The sequence below is a fragment of the Nerophis lumbriciformis genome, linkage group LG22, assembly GCF_033978685.3.
Source record: "Nerophis lumbriciformis linkage group LG22, RoL_Nlum_v2.1, whole genome shotgun sequence".
Classification (NCBI taxonomy): Eukaryota; Metazoa; Chordata; class Actinopteri; order Syngnathiformes; family Syngnathidae; genus Nerophis; species Nerophis lumbriciformis.
This window is the reverse complement of record NC_084569.2, coordinates 31,144,959-31,170,795: the sequence shown is the minus strand read 5'-3', so window position 1 is coordinate 31,170,795 and position 25,837 is coordinate 31,144,959. Positions and strand designations below refer to the sequence as shown.

The window sequence follows — 25,837 nt, the reverse complement described above, 5'->3', positions numbered from 1 at the left end:
GCGTGTATCTAGGTTTGGCCAGCACAGTCATTTGCACTCAACAGTTTCAAAAGATACCGCTGGTTGCCCCGGCGACGGTTGCCCCTGCCAACGTGGTAGTCAACGGCAACGACACCACGTTCCATCAGATCCATATCCTGCCTCCACCGCCTCCTCCTCCACCACATTCCCATCAGCCACTGCTTCCACTTTTCACTTCCTTTGGCTATAACAGGTCGCCCGTGACAACCCCACAGGGAGACACCCCCACTGCCCCAGGTACACGCCCCTTTTCACTATTATTATGATTATTATGATCACTATTATTATTATTAAAACCTCAAGGGATGCTTTCTGCTGCTGTTTTTATTCATGTGTTGCTCGTCTCAAACTAAATTGGCCATGTAGGATTCTGATTGTAAGCATCTCGAGGAAGGCATCCTTTAAAGTTTTCTACTATGTGTCCTTAATTATGTAAATATGTCTTTTTCATACTGACTTGCTTTTCTTTTTTCTGTTGATGCTCTTGCCATTTTATTCATTACTTGACCCAATATTATTATTAGTATTGTTATTATCATTACTATTATTATTGTTGTTATTATATCATTTATTTTATTATTATAATTACTGACCATTATTATTATTAATAGTAGTATTATTGTTATTATTATTGTTATTATTAGTAGTAGGATTGTTATTATCATTTCTATTATTGTTGTTTTATTAATTATTTTATTATTATAATTACTGACCATTATTATTATTATTACAATTACTGACAATTGTTTTTTTTTGTAATTATTTATTTTTAGTTTTCAAAATAATATAGATTATCATTATTCATACTATTTTTAATAATTTATACATTTAAATATGAAATATAATTACATATTGTACAAACATGTATTAACTTTATTGTTATAATTATTGATCATTATTATTAACAACAATTATAATACAAAAATAGTTATGCTGTTATTATTGTTTTATTGATTTTTATGTTTATCTTATATTGAGGGATCTGGAGGTTTGTAGATGAAAACTAACAGCTGAACATAATTTAGCTGTATTTAAAAAAAATATATATATATATATTAATTTTGTTTTTGATTTAAATTTTGAGGGTCTTACATTTGGTGTTATTATCAGACATTAGAATCTCAATGCACCCTATGTTCATAATGAATTAATGCGTTTTCCAGGTGTTATTTTTCTTCCAAGTGTATATATATTTATTATATGGGGTTTAATTGTGAAAGTCATATTTCACCATGTTATCACACACATGCGTTGACATGACTATTTCCTTTCTTTTCGTTTATGTTTTCTACCTTGTTGCCAAGCCACCACAACATCCCTATTGACACACACACGTGCACACACACACACAAACTCACAGCAACTGTGTTTAGAATGTCACTAAACCGCGTTGTCCTCGTCCCAACTGTTCTCGTCAACAACTTCCCCCTCATTTTATTTATGTGTGTGTGGTTCAAGAGAGGTGTCATACCTGGGGGAAAAAACACACGTATATCCTTAAAATGTAGTACTACAGTTATTGGACAGTTTATTTTGGATCATGTTTAAAATGGTGTTTGTTTGTATTGGTAGGGAATCGAATCAAATAGTAACTGGACTATTGAGATTGTCTCAGAAGACATCAGGACAGCTCATATCCTAAATACAACTGTCTTTTCCTCCCTTTTTAATATTTTAGTCTCTAATAATTACGGATGGGTACAAAGTCTGTATTTTTATAGGCACCGACCACCACGGTGCTATATTTCGATTGTTAAATGCCTAAAACACTTGGCGGGCAAACAAGCGCTAATGCAGCACTTAGAGCGGACTCAGTCCGAGTGCCTCCTAGGTAATGTTGCAATGCTCCATGCCAACAAAGCAAGTATGCCTGATACAAACCGCTTGAACGTAAAGTAAGACTCCACTTTTCAAAAGGTGCTAGCTTTGTGCTAATTTACATTAGATTTGCCATAAACATGCTAATGATTAGTAGGCCTGTGAATCTTTGCGCACCATACGATCCGAATCGATTAAATTATTGGGTTTAACAATTTGATTCAGAATTGATTCTCGATTTAAAATCAATACTTTTTTGATAACATTGGGTGCCAGTTCCATGATTAACTACATTTCTCCATAAAATAGATAATCAGCTCTGATACATGTTTATACTAATAAAAACTACTTTTGTTTGATAACATTTTACACAAACATTTACTAAAGTGGCTGGACAGGACAATTTTTTTAGGGATAAAAAACATTAAAAAAAAAAATATATATATATATATATATATATATATATATATATATATATATTTAAAAAATTTTTAATCGTTTAAGAATGGTTCCAAATAAGACTCCCGATTCATTCGAAAATCAATGTTTTTTTAAGACCCCTGCTGATTACAATTAGCAAGATTACATGGCGATTTTAACACCTCCGAGTTTTTTGATATACATTATCGTTAATACATTTTATTAGAATTTTTATCTTAAAGGGATACAGGTTACTTTTTTATATGGTACAAAGGGGGAAATAAAAACAAGAAATAATGTTACTGAAAACTACAACTACGATGCATGTTGCAATCAAAGAGCTGGTGTGTAATAAGTACAGTCCTTAAAGTATAAACACTTTGTAGGGCGCAACAAAAGACGAGCTTCAACTGAATAGCAACGAAAACTAAGATGCACACTACAATCAAAGAGCTGGTGTGTAATAAGTACAGTACTTAAAGTATAAACACTTTGTAGGGCGCAACAAAAGATGAGCTTCAACTGAATGGCAACTACAACTAAGACTCACATCAATCAAAAAGCTGGTGTGTATTAAGTACAATACTATATACATACAAGGAATACAGGTTACTTTTTTAAATGGTACAAAGGGGGAAATAAAAACAATAAATAATGTTACTGAAAACTACAACTAAAATGCATGTTACAATCAAAGAGCTGGTGTGTAATAAGTACAGTCCTTAAAGTATAAACACTTTATAGGGCGCAACACAAGACTAGCTCCAACTTAATGGCAAAGACTACGCCCTGACTGTAGCTGTCTAACATCTTGGGATTGCAACTGCATGCAGAGTCTCCTATATAATACTTGCAAATGACATTCCGAAGCATAAGCTCACTGTTAAGTGTTAAACAAAAAAACTTAGATTTTGTTATTAAATTATATTTATTAACACACGAGCGCACACACAAAAGTACCGAAAATCGGTACCTGCATCGATTCCCAGGTATTGGAATCGGTATCGTATCGGTTAAAATGTGGAAGGTACCCATCCCTAATAACGAATAACAGAACATAGGCAATTTAAATTTCACCACCGATAAAAATTAATGGATGAATGCTAACGAGGTAATTCCGTCCCATGGACTGTTGTTGTTGTGCTGGCACAGGTGTCGCTGCATTGTATCTTAATTGTTGTTTTGCACCACAATAGAACAATCCCCCCGCCCCCACCGTTTTAGAGGTTAAATACGTTGGGTCCTGCACCATCCTCTAAGACTGCCCGTCAAAGAGAAAGTCTTCTGAGACCACCCGAACAGTCCAGTTGCATCGATTCAGTACCCTGAAAATGGCCTGAATGAATGAGAACATTCACAGGCAGTATGTGAAATTATAATTATTTTTTTTAAATAAATCTGAACCTGAACACATTTCAGCATTTGTTGCCCAGGGCCTGTAACACACACACATATACATACACACACACACACACACACACACACACACACGGATATTTGCAAGGGAAATATTTGGGTGAAATGTCAAGCATTACGCAAGATACTCAAGAATGCGGTTCACAAATGTCGCCTCGAAGGTTTTCCAGGTAAGACGTTCGCTGGCCTTTAAGGTTTTTGGCCCCATATTTTAGTCAGAGGGATGAAATATGTGTAAATATGTATTTTTCATACTGACTTGCTTTTCTTTTTTCTGTTGATGCTCTTGCCATTTTATTCATTACTTGACCCAATATTATTATTAGTAGCAGTATTATCATTACTATTATTATTGTTATCATATTATTTATTGTATTATTATATTTACTGACTATTATTATTATTATTACAATTACTTTTTCTTTTTTTTATTGGTATTATTTATTTTTATTTTTCAAAATATTAATATAGATTATCATTATTGATTTATTCACACTGTTTATAATAATTTATACATTTACATATTAAATACAATTACATAGTGTATAAACATGTATTAACTATATTGCTATTATTATTGATATTATTAATAACAATTATAATACACAAAATTGTTATCTGTTATTATCATTTTATTGATATTTTTGTCCCCACATTTTAGTCAGAGGGAAGAAATATGTGTAAATATGTGTTTCTATGTATTTTGTTTATTACTTGACCCAATATTATTCTTTTTAGTAGTAGTATTGTTATTATCATTACTATTAATATTGTTGTTAATATATTATTTATTTTAATATTATAATTACTGACTATTATTATTATTATTATTACAATTACTGACCATTATTATTGTTTTTTTTAAATGTATTTATTGGTATTATTTAATTTTAGTTTTCAAAATATTAATATATAATATTAATATATATTATCATTAATTCATACTATTTATAATATATATAATATTTAATAGTTTTCAAAATATTAATATATAATATTAATATATATTATCATTAATTCATACTATTTATAATATATATATTTATAATACTTATATATATATATATTTATAATACTTTATACATTTAAATAATAAATATAATTACATATTGTATAAATATTTCTTAACTATATTGTTATATAGTTAATAAATATATTATAAATAATAAATAATTATTGATCATTATTATTAATAACAATTATAATACTAAAAATAGTTATGCTGTTATTATAATTTTTATTTTATTTTATTGATTGTTTTTGTCCCCACATTTTAGTCAGAGGGATGAAACTCCCAACTGCATATGTGAGAGTAGGATATGCAGGGCGCTGTGCCACTGCATGGGAACAGGAACCTGTGTGTGTTTGACTGTGGCTCACACATGTAAACCATTCATAAAGATGCTTATAATGGTTTATGACACTCTCCAAATGCACTTACAGCAGCCTCATGCCTGTGAAGGTCCACATATATAATCACAAACCGATGGCTGTATTATATATGTATGTGTATATATATGTATATGTATATACACATGAAATCATGTTCTGGATTTTTGATGTGCAATGAGTCTTTTCATATATCTATATTCTCTATTCTTTTCTGTGTTTGTGCGTGAGCGCGTGTCTCGGAGTGAAAGTGCGTGTGTGAGAGACTCTTTCTCCAACTCCTCAGAAGGGAACAAAGCGCAGGACCTTTGAAAAGAAGACCATTATAGGGTTCAAAAATAAAGGGTGGAAATATGATTATTTTATTGTCAATATCGAATAGAGCGGATTGGTTCTCAAACTTTTTTCACCAGGTACCACCTCAGAAAACTGCTGTCATTAATGACCGACATTGAAACACAGTAGCGTAGTAGGCCTAAGTGTTTGTTTAAACTGTAAATTTGATGATGCACATATTAAACTATACCTCAAATGCTGAAATTATTTTTTTGTAATTTTTCATTGTACACAATTGCTATGGTGAAGATGCGGCGATGAATAACATGACTAAAATTTGAAAATACATGAAATATAGTCTTAGCTTATTGCGAATAGAATGTTGACCAACAATTTATTTTATTATAAATAAACATGTAGGTCTCCAACGGCTCAGCGTTCCTTTGTGCTGCAGCCAAAAAAATGGTAGGATAAAGTATTATTTTTATCTAATCTTGGCATGCGCATAATAACACAGAAAATAAAATGTGGCGACATTAAATATCAATAAGAAAAATATATATTTTTATTTTTCTATTTTGTAACAGTCCTAAGACTCCTTTGTAGAATCCAGCACTGCCAGTCTCATCCTTAAAGCGACGTTTTACGGTCTTGACATTCTCACTAACCTCGTTTGCAGGGATTGCCAATAAAAGGCGCTTCGTAAACCTTTAATAAGTCTTCGTGTTGCCTTCAGGCGTCAGAGGAGCCTTTAAGCGAGATGAAAGGTGGACCTTTATTTGCTACATGGCCACAAACTGCACAGTATTTCTCATGTTGCTCCTTAAAGAGCTGCACAACACCAAATGTCAGCGAAACACGTCTTCCTTATGGTTTAGATCGGTGGTTCTTAAACTATTTTCACCAAGTCCCAGCTCAGAAATTACAATATTGACCAACATTAAAATACAGTCGCGCAGTAGGCATTAGTATTCATAAAACCAAGGCAGATGTTTTATTTACCAATTATTGTTCTGTCCTCACTAGGGTTGTACAGTATACCGGTATTAGTATAGTAGCGCGATACTAATGAATCATATACGGTACTACACCGCCTCTGAAAAGTACCGGTCCGCCACCCCCCTGCGCCCGCCATTGCTGGTTTTACGAGCAGAGGAGCATGTTCGGCAGCGCACAATCACAGAGTACTTACAAGCAGACAGTGTGGAGACAGAAAAGGGAGAACAAACACGTTTTGGGTTAAAAACTAAAGATAAAGGTGAAGTTCTAACACTGAAACGCCCTCAGGAAGAGGTGATTTAAAACATGGCTAACTAGCTAGCCGCTAAAGTCTAGCCCCAGTCGGCAGTGTTTCAGTTACCGTATTTTTCGGAGTATAAGTCGCACCTGCCGAAAATGCATAATAAAGAAGGAAAAAAACATATATAAGTCGAACTGGAGCCCGGCCAAACTATGAAAAAAACTGCGACTTATAGTCCGAAAAATACGGTACTTCAAAATCACTAATTCTCGCATTCATGGCGACAAATAAAGTAAGTTTATTTTCTAAGTATCATCCCTGCAGGACGAGGAATAGCTAAACATGCTTCACTACACACCGTAGCTCACCGGCGCCAAAATGTAAACAAACGCCATTGGTGGATCTACACCTAACATCCACTGTAATGATACCAAGTACAGTAGCGTATCTTGTCGATACTACTATGATTATGTCGATATTTTTTGCCATCACATCTTCTTTCTGTCATGACTTGGTCCTGGGGTTTAGTTTTTCTAGAAGGCAACGGAAAGTTGGCTCGGGCGAGACGGGAATGTGAGAACATATTTATTTAATTTCATCAAAAAAAAGTACAAACGAAAAGCGCGCACATTGGCGGAGAAACAACTTGGCTATGAAAACAAATACTTGCACAAAGCCAGAAACTATGAACAACAAAAAAAAACACTAACTGTGGCATTAATAAACAAAACTTATTTGGCATGGACAAAAGGAGCAGCGTGAACGATGGACATGAAAAAAGTGTCAGAAATGTGCAGAGCATAAATGTGGGATGTCACCAGACAGACAAACTGAAAACAATGAACTTAAATACTACAGACATGATTAACGAAAACAGGTGCGTGACTCAAAACGTGAAACAGGTGCGTGACGTGACAGGTGAAAACTAATGGGTTGCTATGGTGACAAACAAGAGTGCACAATAAGTCCAAACGTGGAACAGGTGAAACTAATGGGTAATCATGGAAACAAGACAAGGGAGTGAAAAGCCAGAAGCTAAAGAGTCCAATAACTAAACAAAACATGACTAAAACAAAACATGATTACACAGACATGACACTTTCGTTTTTTTTAAATGTATATTTTGTTTGTAAACTCAGGAAATACGTCTCTGAGTTCAAATTATGACCAATGTATGATCCTGTAACGACTTGGTATCGGATTGATACCTAAATTTGTGGTATCATCCAAAACTAATGTAAAGTATCAAACAACAAAAGAATAAGTGATTATTGCATTTTAACAGAAGTGTAGATAGAACATGTTAAAAGAGAAAGTAAGCAGATATTAACAGTAAATGAACAAGTAGATTAATAATTAATTTTCTAAAACTTGTCCTTAATAATGTTGACAAAATAATAGAATGATAAATGACACAATATGTTACTGCATACATCAGCAGACTAATTAGGAGCCTTTGTTTACTTACTTACTAATAAAAGACAAGTTGTCTTGTATGTTCACTATTTTATTTAAGGGCAAAATTGCAATAGTAAACATATGTTTAATGTACCGCAAGATTTTTTGTTAAAATAAAGCCAATAATGCAATTTGTTGTGGTCCCCTTTATTTAGAAAAGTACCAAAAAGTATAGAAATTATTTTGGTACCGGTACCAAAATATTGGTATAGGGACAACACTAGCCCTCATTATATGTATTGAGGTTATACAGCTTGGAATACAGCTTACAATCCAAGACGTTCCAATATAGTTCCAAAGCAGATGAATCCATTTAGGCTCTTTATTGTTGCACACTACTTTAGTCTTGTACTTATCTGTACTTTTGTCTTGCACTTTACTGGTAAAACTGAAATACACACAATGACAAAACAACACACTGAAATGTAAATATTAGCTTTACACAAATATGCAATACTATCTTCAAACAAATACTTCTTAGTGTTGAGAATATTTCGATGGTGGAAATATATGACTGGCAGCCATTTTAAGTCGTCAAAAAATGCATTAAAACAGTGCACAAACATCGTTTTTCCATAAACATCTCACTATCAAATTGAATCCACCTTAATATTGAGTTATATAAACAAGTTAAACTGTTTACTTGCAGACGTGTATTTTCCAAGGCTTGTAAGAGCTAACACAACTTGCCTGCTTCTCCTTTGTGTCATAAACTGACTTCCGGAAATCGTCAACCCGGAAGTGTCTAAACAAATCAAGCGTAGTAACTTCCTATCGCCACAAGGTGTCAGTAAGAGTCTACAATCAAATGGGCATAACAATATTTACTATTGTAACACTGCACACAGATTGAACAGGAAAACTAAACACTTGACTTAAATAATGAATTCAATATTTGGCGTACCACTAGATGGCGTCCGCGTACCACAGTTTGAGAGTACGTATTGCATAAGCTTTGGTGTACATTTAGTGTACATTTTGCTCCACAGTTTCTTTTATAAATCGTGTTTTGAGTCTGTCTGAAAGATGTTCGATTCTGGAGGCATTCTCAGATCATAAATTAAACCTCTTCAAAGGTATCATAATTTAGAAAATGTACGCCGTTCAAATATATATTTTGAAGTCTTCACCGCTATTTTTTTTCCCAACGTCGGCAATAAACTTAAGCATATGCAGTAGATTCACCCGGTCACAACAATAGGTACACTGGCGTTAAAAAAAGCTGCTTTGAGCAGCATTAATATCTTACACATCTGTGTTATTATGCGCATGGCAAAATTAGATAAAAATAATACTTTATTCTACCATTTTTTTTGGCTGCGAACTTGAGTTAATGTCGAAATAAGTACATCCACCTCGATGTGATGTCACAACATAGCCAGCCTGCGAAACCCAGTGAACAGAGGCACCCAAAACTGCGTGCAAGCGCACACTAAAATGCAGCGAACCGTATGATTTCACGCTTTGGCATTGTTTGACCCGAGTATCCCACATTGTAACAACATTTAGAAGTCAGAAAAGACAAAATGCACCATCATTTATAATAATAAAAAACTCCTAAAAGTCAACAAGTTTAAAAAGGCTCCCGGACAATGTTACGATTACTGCAATGCACTCCAAAAAATCTTCTTATAGCAGCTGCCAATAGACATACTTGCCAACCCTCCCGAATTTTCCGGGAGACTCCCGAAATTCAGCGCCTATCCCGAAAACCTCCCGGGACAAATATTCCCCCTCCAGCTCCATGCGGACCTGAGTGAGGACAGCCTTTTTTCACGACGGGAGGACAACAGGGTGACAAAAAATAAATCATCCAGACTAGAGATAAATTGTATTATTATGTTTATCTTACCTAAAAATAAATATATTAATTAAAAAAATAAAAATAAACTAAATACATTTTTACTATATTTTGCTAAAAACATCAACATTTATTGTATTTTTATTTGTATTTTTTCTGACTCCTTATTACATCCAGCTATAGAATTATACATTAAAATAAACATATTTGAAATAATTCATTTTAAATTATCATAATAATTAATTTAAAATTACCATATTTAATTATTAAAATAATTGCTTGTTTATCAACAACTTTAGCATTTTATTCATTATATTTTGAAGCTCTCAGAAGCCAAGTTATGTTATATTCCTTAATAGTTATTTATGCAAGTTTGAAGTATCAATTATCTAAACACAGTTTTGTTTGCATATTTTCAGGATATATATATATATATACTGTATATATATATATATATATATATATGAAATTCTTGACTTGGTGAATGAATTCTAGTTGTCAATATACTCCTCCCCTCTTAACCACGCCCCCAAGCACGCCCTGACCCACCCTCGACCACGCCCCCACCACCCACCTCCCGAAATCGGAGGTCTCAAGGTTGGCAAGTATGCCAATAGAGCAAAGGTGTAAAATTCTAAAATCATGGCATGATAACTTAAAAATAAAGACAACTTCAGATTGTTTTCTTTGTTTAAAAATAGACCAAGCACATTCTGATAATGTTACATCGGTTAATAAAGTTAAAGTTAAAGTTAAAGTACCAATGATTGTCACACACACACTAGGTGTGGCGAAATTATTATTAATAGTATTCTATCTTCATTTGTCGTTATTTACACTAAATGATGTGATAAGGTTCATCAGTCAAATAGGTGGAATTGAGTCCCGGCAGAGTTTTAAAATGTCCCCATTGGTGTTAATGTTTCTTCTATAAGAAGGTGATAATAATATCACAATCAAATTACAGGATGGTATTATCATTTTCTTTAAATGATCATGTGGTTTATTCTGTACATATGTAGCATCATTTACAACAAAACTTGGGAATTCGGACGCATTTCATGAATCACACATGAAGTTAGAAGGGGATACCTTATATGTCAGCATATTTATTAGGGGTGTCAAAAAAAAAAAGATTTTCAGATTAATTTCGATTTTTATTCGTAACAATTCTTAATCGATTAAATAAAAATAAAAATATGTATAATATAAAAATGTATCAGAGCTGTTTATCTATTTTATGGAGAAATGTAGTTAATAATAGAACTGGCATCCAATGTTATTTTTAAAAAGTATAGATTTGGAATCAGAAATCGTTTTTAAATTAGAGATGTCAGATAATATCAGACTGCCGATATTATCGGCCGATAAATGCTTTAAAATGTAATATCGGAAATGATCGGCATCGGTTTCACAATTATCGGTATCAAAAAGTAAAATGTATGACTTTTTAAAACGCCGCCGTGTACACGGACGTAGGGAGAAGTACAGAGCGCCAATAAACCTTAAAGGCACTGCCTTTGCGTGCCGGCTCAGCCTCATAATATCAACGGCTTTTCACACACACACAAGTGAATGCAAGGCATACTTGGTCAACAGCCATACAGGTCACACTGAGGGTGGCCGTATAAACAACTTTAACACTGTTACAAATATGCGCCACGCTGTGAACCCACACCAAACAAGAATGACAAACACATTTCGGGAGAACATCCGCACCGTAACACAACAGAACAAATATCCAGAACCCCTTGCAGCACTAACTCTTCCGGGACGCCACAATATACACCCCCCGCAACTCCCCCAACCCTGCCCACCTCAACCTCCTCATGCTCTGTCAGGGAGAGCATGTCCCAAATTCCAAGCTGCTGTTTTGATGCATGTTAAAAAAAAATAATGCACTTTGTGACTTCAATAATAAATATGGCAGTGCCATGTTTTTCCACAACTTGAGTTGATTTATTTTGGAAAACCTTGTTACATTGTTTAATGCATCCAGCGGGGCATCACAACAAAAATTAGGCATAATAATGTGTTAATTCCACGACTGTGTATATCGGTATCGGTAATTAAGAGTTGGACAATATCGGAATATCGGTAAAAAAGCCATTATCGGACATCTCTATTTTAAATATAATCGTTATCCCCAAGAATCTAATCGAATCGTGTGGTTCCCAAAGATTCACAGCCCTAATATTTATGTGCAACCACAAAATGTGTCCCCCTTACCAACACCTTTGACAAACACGGCATGAACGCAGCATGCCACATTTTGTACACTATCACTAATAAGCAGCGTGAATACGTAGTGTCCAAACACGGAAGTGTTGCTTCTATTTTAACGCGGCACATAGCTCCGCCCCCTCTGAAGTCATGCGCGTCGTCACGGCAGGGGCTACAAAGAATTGCTATTGCGACACCCAGTGGACACATTTAGAACAGCAGTTTCTCTCATTCAGAAATTTCAGCTCATTTGTATACCAAAGTCGTCTCGCGGGCCGGATAAAAGCTCAGGCCCGCGAGCCGTGGGTTTGACCCCCCCTGCAATGGAGACTCAATGCTTACTTAGCCCAGTTAGCGGCTAACGGTGGTGTCCTGTGTTGAAGGTTGTCGTGGCTCAGAGGCAAGTCCTCACAGCTCCCCCACCGCCTCCTGTGGGCCCCATGGAGGCTCCAACGAGGAGATCTGGGTACTGCGCAAGCCTGTGGCAGGTAACCGAGCCGCACTGCGCTGAGCCCTCGAATCCAGACTTTTTCGAGAACCCCTAACCAGGCATCAAACAGTATCTGGTGTCCGTTCAAAAATGATGACAATTTCCGTAATTTAAAGTGGAACTGCCCTTTTTTTTTGTGGAATTTTGCCTATCGTTCACAATCATAATGAAAGACAAGAAGACAAAAGGTTTTTTGGTTGTTTTTTTTGCATTCTAACAATAATCGTCTCGTTCTCGGTGGCTAGCAATGCAGCTAATGGGAGCAATCAACTGTACCTCTAAATCACTTTAAAAATGCTTTCAAAAACCGACAAAAACAATTTACGTTCCATAACCTGTATGATAACCAAACTGTAGCAACATTGTTATTGAACACTGAGGAACTCTTCTTCTATCACACTAACACATTGGCGTGTGTTACGCCATGATATCCGTAAAAGCTAACTACGCCAAGAGATAAGCTCGCTTCTACGTCAGCGCGAATCGCGTTTGAGTTTGTAATGCACAACACTGCGATATGACACTAAACATTAACAATCATATTACAAACATGAACATATTACAGTATCGGTAAAGTATTATTTCATGTTTTGTTAATACATAGCTACTGTAGTTGTAATAACACACATGACGTGCTGTGTGTATCATGAACAATATAAATATATATATATATATATTTCTGTTTGGTCCAGCTGGCCGGGGACAATTTTTCCCCGGTTTATTTGGGTCAGCACTCCATTTATGTCGAAATAACTTGGCTTCAACTTCCACATTTAAAGCGACAAAGTCACTTTCCCCTCACTCTGTCAGCTTCCGTCTGCTCTGGCGTCTCAGCCTTCCTTCGCGCTGGCTTCTAGAAGTAGTAGTTCATCCTCAGTATATTCAGCTTCAAAAATCTTAATTTGTTCAAAAGTAGTTGTCTATTACCAAGTCTGCCATGATTAGGACACACAATCACGTTTGATTGCGAATGTAGGAACACACATTTGTTGCCAGAAGTCAGACGTGTGCTGCTATGGAAACGGGAATCAATGCGCGGAGGAGGAAATCAGTCCCGGTATTGATTAAAATGATAAAAATACGGTAAATATTGTAAATATTACTTATTGTTATGAAGGTGTCTGTTACTACATTATATATATATACTTGTAGTGTGTATATTGTACATATTATTATGAAGGTGTCTGTTACTACATCATATATATACTTGCAGTGTGTATATTGTACACATTACATATTGTTATGAAGGTGTCTGTTACTACATTTTATAAAGACTTGCAGTGTGTATATCGTACACATTACATATTGTTATGAAGGTGTCTGTTACTACATTATATATACACACTTCCAGTGAGTATATTGTACATATTACATATTGTTATGAAGGTGTCTGTTACTACATTATATATATACTTGCAATGTGTATATTGTACATATTACATATTGTTATGAAGGTGTCTGTTACTACATTATATATATATATACTTGCAATGTGTATATTGTACATACTACATATTGTTATGAAGGTGTCTGTTACTACATTATATATATACTTGCAGTGTGTATATTTATTACATATTGTTATGAAGGTGTCTGTTACTACATTATATATATACTTGCAGTGTGTATATTGTACATATTACATATTGTTATGAAGGTGTCTGTTACTACATCATATATATATACTTGCAGTGTGTATATTGTACACATTTCATATTGTTATGAAGGTGTCTGTTACTACATTATATATATACTTGCAGTGTGTATATTGTACATATTACATATTGTTATGAAGGTGTCTGTTACTACATTATATATATACTTGCAGTGTGTAAATTGTACATATTACATATTGTTATGAAGGTGTCTGTTACTACATTATATATATACTTGCAGTGTGTATATTGTACATATTACATATTGTTATGAAGGTGTCTGTTACTACATTATATATATACTTGCAGTGTGTATATAAAACATATTACATAGTTATAAAGGTGTCTGTTACTACATTACATGTAGACGTGCAGTGTGTACATAAAACGTTGATGGAGGTCTTTGAAGGCTACAACGGTGACGCACATTAGCTGCATCTTACAAGCGTTTTTTATCATCTTTAAAATACTAAAAAAAGACATGTGAGTTATTGTCTCTCATAATGTGTCATAATCTGTTGGTGGTGAACCCCGAAATGCAGAGATGGCAGGCGTAGCGCAGGAAAACATGACTTTAATAGGATAAACGGAGACAGGAAACAGGAAACCAGCATAACAGGAGACAGGAAACAATCATCGAGCCCTGACTGGAGGGCGAGGCAGGCATAAATAGCAGCCAGCTGATTGACAACAGGTGTGGCCAGGCTGCCAATCAGCGGCAGGTGAGGGGAAACAGCACTCAGGGAGCCATGCAGGATATGGAACCAAAATAAGAGCGCCAAAAGGAAACAAACACCAACCAAGGAAACAAAACCCGACGTGAATGTGACAGATCATCTCATAATGATTGTGAACGATAGGCAAAATTCCGGAAAAAAGGTGCACTTCCCCTTTAATACTCCATCCAGTGTTTTTTTTTTTGCTTGTTTTTAAACTGGAAGGCCCTCAGATACTCTTTGACCTGCAGGAAGTCATGTTCCACTCTCCTTCCATCTTTAAGAGTAGCTACACTCAGTAGGCTTATGTGTCGGACTCGCAGCCATATGCATCGGTCTACGGTCTTTGTGAGTATGTATGGAGGAGGGTTTTTGTTTTTGTTTTATTCCAGAAGGATTAGAGCAGGAATGAGAGAGTGAAGAGTAGTGTGTGTGTGTGTGTGTGTGTGTGTGTGTGTGTGTGTTCAATGAGGAGTGTGTCCTGTCGTTCATATTCACTCACCTGTCCGACATGTTCATGCCACATCATGCTGCCCAGTGCATTTCAAAGGAGAGTCTCACCGACTACCACGTTGTCACGGATACCAGCTAAACCACTCGATGTGTGTGCGTGTGCGTGTGTGTGAATGCGTCCATCTGTGTGTTGCATGCATGCATTTGCATGCAATGGTGTTGTTTTGGACGGTTGCATGCATATGAATGCATGTTTGCTTGGGTGTGTGCGTGTATGTGTGTGTGTGTGTGTGTTTTGTAGGTGGAGACCGCAGCAGTTTGGGGAGCTCTGGCAGTGTGACCAGCGTGAGGTCATCAGGCAGCGGTCAGAGTGCCGGAAGTGCCGGACACATCCTCCATGCGCAGGCGGAGGGGGTTAAGGTACAGTAGGACACGCACGTTTGCCATAAAACAAGCAGGAATTTTGATTACGTGCAGTGGGAAGGGGATTCATATGGTTTACCTGACACATGAAACGTGACAAATTTGGGGGTGCACTAGTCCAATTGGGCTCATTATGTCTTCAAATAATTATGCAATGTTTTATTCTTATAGCCCAGACCTGGGCAAATTAGGCTTTTCAAACTGGCCCGCCGGACATTCCCAAATATTTTTTTTTAGATCTTTAAGATGGAAACTGTAGCTGCCATGATGATGTGCAGTGATGTTTCCAAATGACCGTAAGTCTTAAGTACCACTGATAGTCACACACACACACTAGGTGTGGTGAAATGATCATCCTCTGCATTTGACCCATCCCCTTGGGAGGTGAGGGGAGCAGTGAGCAGCAGCGGTGGACACGCTCGGGAATCATTTTGGTGATTTAACCCCCAATTCCAACCCTTGATGCTGAGTGCCAAGCAGGGAGGTAATGGGTTCCATTTTTATAGTCGTTGGTATGACTCGGCCGGGATTTGAACTCACGACCTACCAATCTCAGGGCGGACACTCTAACCACAAATCCACTGAGTCTTGAACTATACAAAGTATTTCAACGGTTTGAATCTGCGCTTTTGCATGATATACTAGTTACTAGGGATGTTCGATAATATCGGTAGTCTGATATTATCGGCCGATAAATGCTTTAAAATGTAATATCGGAATTTATCGGTTTTCGGTTTCAAAATTATCGGTATCGTAAAATGTATGATTTTTTTCAAACGCCGCCGTGTACACGGACGTAGGAAGAAGTACAGAGTGCCAATTAACTTTGAAGGCACTGTCTGTGCGTGACGGCCCAGTCACATAAAATTTACGGCTTTTGACACACTCACAAATAAATGCAAGTCATACTTGATCAACAGGCATACAAGGTGGCCGACTGAGGGTGGCCGTATAAACAACTTTAACACTGTTACAAATATGTGCCACACTGTGAACCCACACCAAACAAGAATGACAAACACATTTCAGGAGAACATCCGCACCGTAACACAAATACCCAGAACCCCTTGCAGCACTAACTCTTCCGGGACGCTACAATATACACCCTCCGCTACCCCCTACCGCTCCCACCTCAACCTCCTAATGCTCTCTCAGGGAGAGCATGTCCCAAATTCCAAGCTGCTGTTTTGAGGCATGTTAAAAAAAGTAATGCACTTTGTGACTTCAATAATAAATATGGCAGTGCCATGTTGGCATTTTTTTCCATAATTTGAGTTGAAGTTGTTCTAATATTTTGGAAAACCTTGTTACATTGTTTAGTGCATCCAACGGGGCATCACAACAAAATGAGGCATAATAATGTGTTAGTTCCACAACTGTATATATCGGTATCGGTTGATATCAGTATCGGTAATTAAGAGTTGGACAATATCGGAATATCGGCAAAAAAGCCATTATCGGACATCTCTACTAGTTACTATGGTAATCTAAGTCACAGCAGCTCAGACGAGGCACCAAGCAGTGTGGGCGGGGAGCGTTTCCACAGAGTGTCAGCCTGAAATGTGGATGTCAGGGACAGACGTGGAAGGAGATTTTTACAACAAGGTTCTAAAGCTTAGTGATATATCAGATGTATCAGATTGTAGGTGGGGGTTTTTTTACCCTCCGCGTTCATATTTCGCTGTGTTTGTTGCGTTTCGCTTGATTGTAAAACATGTCGATCGAGAGGGGGTGTGACGTTCATGTTGTCAATATTCAGTGTTTTATCCTTCATAGTAGGGCTGGGCGATATGGCCTTTTTTTAATATCGCGATATTTTAAGGCCATATCGCGATACACGATATATATCTCGATATTTCGCCTTAGCCTTGAATGAACACTTGACGCATATAATCACAGCAGTATGATGATTCAATGTGTCTACATTAAAACATTCTTCTTCATACTGCATTAATACATGCTACTTTAAAACTTTCATGCAGAGAATGAAATCACAACTAAAAAAAAATCACTATTTTTTTTCATACAGTGTTGATCTGGAAATGTTTGACTCGGCATTTTGATGGTGTGGGCGTGTGGCACCGAACGGAGATGTTGACATGCGGAGTAAGCATTGTTCATTCTCTAGCAGGTGACTTTTCAAATGATGCTACATATTAGCAGTAATGCTACTTTTTATAGCAACGTTTTCACCCCACACTTGACAAATTACGGTTGTCTGTTCGACATATTCCCACTTGAAGCCAGACGATGGACCCCCTGCTGTTTTTTGGGGGAATTAATTATTCCTTCATTTGTTACCAGATTCGCACCGTCTTTCTCTCGTATTACCACTCGCACCACAGCTAACTTTAGCCATGCTGCTACCTCTTTGCTGCGCGAGGGCGTATACGTATGTGACGTATGTCGTGACAGTATGTGACGTGTGTAGAAGCTGCGCTTGCTGTCTGTGAGAAGGAGAGACAGGAAAGAGCGAGGAGAGCCTGTAGTGTAATGCCCGCAGCTAAAAGCAACTGCGTGAGAAAGCATACTCGTATATCACGATATAGTTATTTTCTATATCGCACAGAGACAAACCCGCCATACATCGCGCATATCGATATATCGCCCAGCCCTACTTCATAGTTAATATTGTAAATCCCACATTCTTAATTTTCATGTACATTCTGGGTGTCTCATTCAGTAAAAAAAATAAAAATTCCATTCAGTTTTTTAAGGTGGTCTGTCATAACGTTTCTAGCTTTCAATCAGATATTATTTTGTATTAGTGTTCCTAAAAATCACGATATACCGGTCCCCAGACACATTCTTTTCTCTATATTTGCCCCCCCCGAGTCAAAATAATTGCCCTGGCTTCTTATAGCCAGACCTGGGTGTTTAATTTTGCACCTGACAGTTTTGGCTAAAACTCTGGCCTTCCCGAGGACACAGGTCTGGCTATAAGAATTTTAAAAAATTGCATAGGGGGTGCATTATCCGCTTCAGCCACCAGACAGCAGTAGAGTGTTGAATATCTTAAAAGTACCAGTATAATGGAAAAACAAGTTGACTTTATTGTATCTTTATTGTATCCATGAAACCAGCGGTGCCCATTACATCGATCGCGAGCTACCGGTCGATCGCGGAGGATGTGTCAGTCGACCGCCAGCCAGGCATAAAAAAAAAAATAGACCTAAAAATGAGCGATCATAAATCTTCACTATGACGTCACTTTCGTCACTTGATTGAAATTCAAGGCACCCCAGGATCTTGTGAGATGATGCTGGCTGCTGCCAGCTCAATGAAGGAAAAAAGACCGTCAGGAAGGCGAGAAACACTTTTTATTTCAACCGTACCTCCTGTAAAAAGCCTAAAGACTGACCGCACAGTTCCTGTCTTCACAATAAAAGTGCTGCTCCATCCCGCCTGCGCTAACAAAATAAGAGTCTCCGAAAGCCAGCGCAAATAAGCTCGCAAGCTACGGATTTTGCTGCCAATGTATTTCTTATAAAGTGTATACAGACGAATATGGAAGCTGGACAAATAAGCTGCCAAAAACCAACCACTTTCATGTGGTATTGTACAAAAAGGAGGAACTTTATTCCTCCTCCATTTGAAAATGTGGACGTTATCATCACTACTGTCTGATTCCAATCAATGCAAGTCATCAGAATCAGGTAATACACCAACTTATATTCTAGTCTTCATGAAATGAAAGGAATCTATATGTTAAACATGCATGTATATTCATTAAAACACCTTCAACATGTGAACAAAAACGGCAAAATAAATATATATACCGGTATATATATATACATATGTTTGTGTGTGTGTGTGTGTGTGTGTGTGTGTGTGTGTGTGTGTGTGTGTGTGTGTGTGTGTGTGTGTGTGTGTGTGTGTGTGTGTGTGTGTGTGTGTGTGTATGTTAGGGATGTCCCGAGCCGATATTTGGATCGGATCGGCCGCCGATACTTGCAAAAAAATGCGTATCGGCAAGGCATGGAAAAATGCCAATCCAGATCCAGTTTAAAAAAAAACTCTGGTCCGTGTTTTCAAACGCACCGATTTAAATAATACATTCCATTTTTCTGCTGCTCCCTAATTTCCGTTCCGCATTTTCCAGCACACCTTCAACACATCCACAGGTCTGTGGATTCTCACGCAGTTGCTTTTAGCTGCTGGCATTACACGACAGGCTCTTCTCACTCTTTCCTGTGTCTCCCTCTTACAGACAGCGAGCGCACCTTCTTACACACGTCACATACCGTCACGTCATACGTCACATACGTATACGCCCTCTCCCAGCAGAGAGCGAGGTAGCAGCATGGCTAACGTTAGCTGTGATGCTAGCGCAGCCGCTAAGGTGCGCGCCTGCTCAAACGTCCTCTGCGCACGGCAAATCTATGCCACGCACAAAATCAAATAAAAAAATAAGCGCATAACAATTTTCGACACACGGACACGACAGAGAAAACAGTTTTCGTCATCATTGTTCAAATATTGTAACGTCTGTCGAGACGCTTATCTCCATTCGGTGCCACACGCCCACACCATCAAAATGCCGAGGCAAACATTTCCACATCAACACCGTATGAAAAAAATAGTGATTGTTTTTAGTTGTGATTTCCCTCTGCATGAAAGTTTAAAAGTAGCATATATTAATGCAGTATGAAGAAGAATGTTTTAATGTAGACACATAGAATCATCATACTGCTGTGATTATATGCATCAAGTGTTCATTCAAGGCTAAGGCAAAATATCGAGATGTATATCGTGTATCGCAATATGGCCTTAAAATATCGCAGTATTTAAAAAAGACCATATCGCCCAGCCCTAGTTCAATGATGCCATTTCTGTTTGTCATGTATAATTTTGTCTATTTTGTGTTTATCCTTGAATAAACAGGTCAGTTTCTTGTTACCAACCATTGTGTATTATTCAAACTCCCCTAATTCAGCTGGCTAGTTGTTATCAAGAGTACTAAAACCCTTTTCAACATGATTCTGACAACTACGTAGGCTAAATAACTTTAAACTTTAAAACATGCTCGGATAGGCCAGTATCGGTCAGTATCGGTATCGGTCAGTATCGGATCGGAAGTGCAAAAACAATATCGCTATCGGATCGGAAGTGCAAAAACCTGGATCGGGACATCCCTAGTATATGTATATATGAGGTAGATCACCTCGACTTGGTCCTTTAAAAAGTAGCTTGCCTGCTGAAAAAGTGTGGGCACCCCTGCATTAAACCCTATCTGATTGTATTTACAATCCGCAAAGTATGTGAAAATACTGTCTAAACATCACAAAATGCCACAAATTCAGTCAGCCAATTTGAATATTCCACTCTGAATATCTTTGGCAATTTCCGTAGATTCTACGTCACTGGAGTAACGCTTATGCACTCTGACCATATTATTAGATCAGTCATACTGGAAATATGCAAACATTGGAAAGATATGTGCTGTTTATCATTCACAATCCTTATCCAAGACAAAAACACATGTTTCTTTTTTTTTATACATTCGAAAATCGTAAATAAATAGCTAACAATTGACTCAACAGATCGAGGGTCCTCTATTGGGCCCATAAAACCCTCCCAAAACATCTAAGAAGCACCAACAATACTCCTATATGTCATTATACTATATGTCGTGACCTGAAAATTAACCAAATATGAGTGATATTGTTATTAAAAGTGCTAACGCAGACAGACTATTTTAGAGGCGCATTGATAGCTGTTAGCTAATGCTCGCTTACGCTGCTTTTGTTGACACTAGAAGACGGCGGCTGCTTCTGCTTCGTCTCAAACTTGTTAAAAGTAAATTCTAGATTATATTTCATGCTTCTCTCACCTGGTAGTAGACAAATGTGGCCATGGACCGAAAGGCTGGTCCACTTTCACATCTCTGCTCTGAGTTGGCGAAAAAGACGCTAGTTGGGACAACTTTTTTTTTTAACCCTTTGTGAAGATTGTGATTGATTCTTCATCCAAACGGGATTATGTGAGCATCTCGTCGGTCGGCATCCCAGCGAGAGTGGAAATAGTCCAGTAAGTGTTTGTTTTAGTATGGTTTATAATGGTTAGTTTTAGAGATGTCCGATAATGGCTTTTTTGCCGATATCCGATATTCCGATATTTTCCAACTCTTAATTACCGATACTGATATCAACCGATACAGATATATACAGTCATGGAATTAACACATTATTATGCCTAATTTTGTTGTGTTTCCCCGCTGGATGTATTAAACAATGTAACAAGGTTTTCCAAAATAAATCAACTCAAGTTATGGAAAAAAAATGCCAACATGGCACTGCCATATTTATTATTGAAGTCACAAAGTGCATTATTTATTTTAACATGCCTCAAAACAGCAGCTTGGAATTTGGGACATGCTCTCCCTGAGAGTGCACGAGGAGGTTGAGGTGGACGGGGTTGGGGGGCGGGGGGTATATTGTAGCGTCCCGGAAGAGTTAGTGCTTTAAGGGGTTCTGGGTATTTGTTCTGTTGTGTTTATGTTGTGTTACGGTGCGGATGTTCTCCCGAAATGTGTTTATCATTCTTGTTTGGTGTGGGTTCAGTGTGGTGCATATTTGTAACAGTGTTAAAGTTGTTTATACGGCCACCCTCAATGTGACCTGTATGGCTGTTGACCAAGTATGAATTGCATTCACTTGGGTGTGTGAAAAGCCGTAAATATTATGAGATTGGGCCGGCACGCAAAGGCAGTGCCTTCAAGGTTTATTGGCGCTCTGTACTTCTTCCTACGTCCGCGTACACAGCGGCGTTTTAAAAAGTCATAAATTTTACTTTTTGAAACCGATACCGATCATTTCGAAACCGATACTGATAATTTCCGATATTACATTTTAAAGCATTTATCGACATCCCTAGTTAGTTTGTATGTTTAGCACCTAGCAATGCTGCGGATGATAGTGTTTCAATAAAGCTACATCCGTTTAGTACTCGGCTTCTAAAACTTACTGCTCATTCTCTTTGTGTTTGGGCTCAAAAATATAATATAAGGTCCTGGATCATAACTTTCCCAAAGTAATCGTTGTTGGCTCTCACGAAGTCTGCTTGATTGGCATTGTTATTGATGGGGAAGGGATCTGTGGTTGCTGACTCTACGTCACAGATCACGTGACTGGCTTCCTCCTTAACTCTCAAAATGGCACAATCTCTGTGAGATTGATACTGTTTTGATCATATCTATTTATTTGCAAACTTTGGATGTCTTTTGCTGTCATAAATCAGATATACCGTATTTTTCGGACTATAAGTCGCAGTTTTTTTCATAGTTTGGCCGGGGGTGCGACTTATACTCAGGAGCGACTTATGTGTGAAATTATTAACACATTACCGTAAAATATCAAATAATATTATTTAGCTCATTCACGTAAGAGACTAGACGTATAAGATTTCATGGGATTTAGCGATTAGGAGTGACAGATTATTTGGTAAACGTATAGCATGTTCTATATGTTATAGTTATTTGAATGACTCTTACCATAATGTTACGTTAACATACCAGGCACGTTCTCAGTTGGTTATTTATGCCTCATATAACGTACACTTATTCAGCCTGTTGTTCACTATTCTTTATTTATTTTAAATTGCCTTTCAAATGTCTATTCTTGGTGTTGGATTTTATCAAATAAATTTCCCCAAAAAATGCGACTTATACTCCAGTGCGACTTATATATGTTTTTTCCTTCTTTATTATGCATTTTTGGCCTGTGCGACTTATACTCCGGTGCGACTTATACTCCGAAAAATACGGTACATGTTAATAGCTTCAGTATAGGGCCAACTTGTTTTTCTACTCTACTGCTACTTTAAAACGTGTTTTGTGGCAATTCCAACTTACACCACAGCAACAGTTGCTATGTAGTCGCCTTTCCCGTCATTTCAGCATACTGCATTGCAAAATGATTAACCCCACCTCTTCCCCTTACGCCAGATCCCCCCAGGAATGGGGCCATATGAATCCCTTCCCTACTGTAGACATTTTGTACAATAAAGACGCGGCGACTCAATTTGCGAAAAAAGTTCAAGTCATATTTCACTCTGTGGCAGTGTTTCTCAAACTTCATTCACCAAGTACCACCTCAGAAAACACATGGCTCTCACCATATTGACCAAAAATACAGTAGCGTAGTAGACCTAAGTATTCATTAAAAAACAAGGCACAGGTTTTATTTAACAATTATATTAAATATTTTTGGCCACCGTAACACTAGACACATTTTGAACAGTACACTTGATTAAAGTACAGTGTTTTATTTTCCTTCTTTTCAAATACAGCGTTACTATTCAAACTGTGTGTAATGTTACGGTCGCCAAAATACTATATATAATTCGTAAATAAAACCTCTGCCTTGTTTTTAATGACTACTTAGGCCTACTCTGATAGTGGCCTTCAACTCTTCTGTGTTTTTGGGTCTGGCATTCTGCATCTTCCTTTTCACAATACCCCACAGATTTTCTATGGAGCTAAGGTCAGTGGAGTTGGCGGGCCAATTTAGAACAGAAATACCATGGTCCGTAAACCAGGCACGGGTAGATTTTGCGCTGTGTGCAGGCGCCAAGTCCTGTTGGAACTTGAAATCTCCATCTCCATAGAGCAGGTCAGCAGCAGGAAGCATGAAGTGCTCTAAAACTTGCTGGTAGACGGCTGCGTTGACCCTGGATCTCAGGAAACAGAGTGGACCGACACCAGCAGATGACATGGCACCCCAAACCATCACCCAACCATGCAAATTTTGCATTTCCTTTGGAAATCGAGGTCCCAGAGTCTGGAGGAAGACAGGAGAGGCACAGGATCCACGTTGCCTGAAGTCTAGTGTAAAGTTTCCACCATCAGTGATGGTTTGGGGTGCCATGTCATCTGCTGGTGTCGGTCCACTCTGTTTCCTGAGATCCAGGGTCAACGCAGCCGTCTACCAGCAAGTTTTAGAGCACTTCATGCTTCCTGCTGCTGACCTGCTCTATGGAGATGGAGATTTCAAGTTCCAACAGGACTTGGCGCCTGCACACAGCGCAAAATCTACCCGTGCCTGGTTTACGGACCATGGTATTTCTGTTCTAAATTGGCCCGCCAACTCCCCTGACCTTAGCCCCATAGAAAATCTGTGGGGTATTGTGAAAAGGAAGATGCAGAATGCCAGACCCAAAAACGCAGAAGAGTTGAAGGCCACTATCAGAGCAACCTGGGCTCTCATAACACCTGAGCAGTGCCAGAAACTCATCGACTCCATGCCACGCCGCATTAACGGAGTAATTGAGGCAAAAGGAGCTCCAACCAAGTATTGAGTATTGTACATGCTCATATTTTTCATTTTCATACTTTTCAGTTGGCCAACATTTCTAAAAATCCCTTTTTTGTATTAGCCTTAAGTAATATTCTAATTTTGTGACAAACGGAATTTTGGATTTTCATTTGTTGCCACTTCAAATCATCAAAATTAAATGAAATAAACATTTGAATGCATCAGTCTGTGTGCAATGAATAAATATAATGTACAAGTTACACCTTTTGAATGCAATTACTGAAATAAATCAGGTTTTTCAAAATATTCTAATTTACTGGCTTTTACCTGTATGTATATATATATATATATATATATATATATATATATATATATATATATATATATATATATATATATGGATTGATTAATTGTCAAAATTAAATAACGTTTTTTTTTACTTCAAATGATTTTATTCAAACAACGTTATTGTTGAACTTTGACAACAAAAGGTATTTCATCTGAATTTTGACGACCTCTTCTGCCCGCGTGCAGCTGGGATAGGCTCCAGCATCCTCGCGACCTCAAAAGGGACAAGCGTTAGAAGATGGATGGATGGATTATCTTTTACAAGTGAGGGATTTAAATCAAATATATATATATATATATGTATATACACTATATATACATACTGTACATACATTTTCTACCGCTTTTCCCTTTCGGGGTCGTGGGAAGTAGCAAAATAGTTGATTCTAAAATGTATACCTGTAGAATTAGCCAAAAATCAAGCATGCTGATAATA

At 37.3% G+C, this 25,837-nt stretch overlaps 1 protein-coding gene and 1 long non-coding RNA gene across 9 annotated transcripts in view; one reads left to right on the top strand and one right to left on the bottom strand.

Moving 5' to 3' along the window:
- The window catches only part of caskin1 (CASK interacting protein 1), a 339,666-nt gene that overhangs the window by 247,123 nt on the left and 66,706 nt on the right, over positions 1-25,837 (top strand). For 3 of the 6 annotated variants that reach the window (XM_061973683.2, XM_061973686.2, XM_061973684.2), the window contains exons 11-13: positions 13-258; positions 12,446-12,550; positions 15,678-15,796. In XM_061973683.2, the coding sequence (XP_061829667.1) occupies positions 13-258; positions 12,446-12,550; positions 15,678-15,796 (470 nt within the window). The remainder of the gene's footprint in view (positions 1-12; positions 259-12,445; positions 12,551-15,677; positions 15,797-25,837) is intronic. The other 3 variants (XM_061973687.2, XM_061973685.2, XM_061973688.2) reach the window with 3 other exon arrangements.
- The window catches only part of LOC140679716 (uncharacterized), a 196,952-nt gene that overhangs the window by 107,595 nt on the left and 63,520 nt on the right, over positions 1-25,837 (bottom strand). The gene's annotated exons all lie outside the window — the stretch shown is intronic.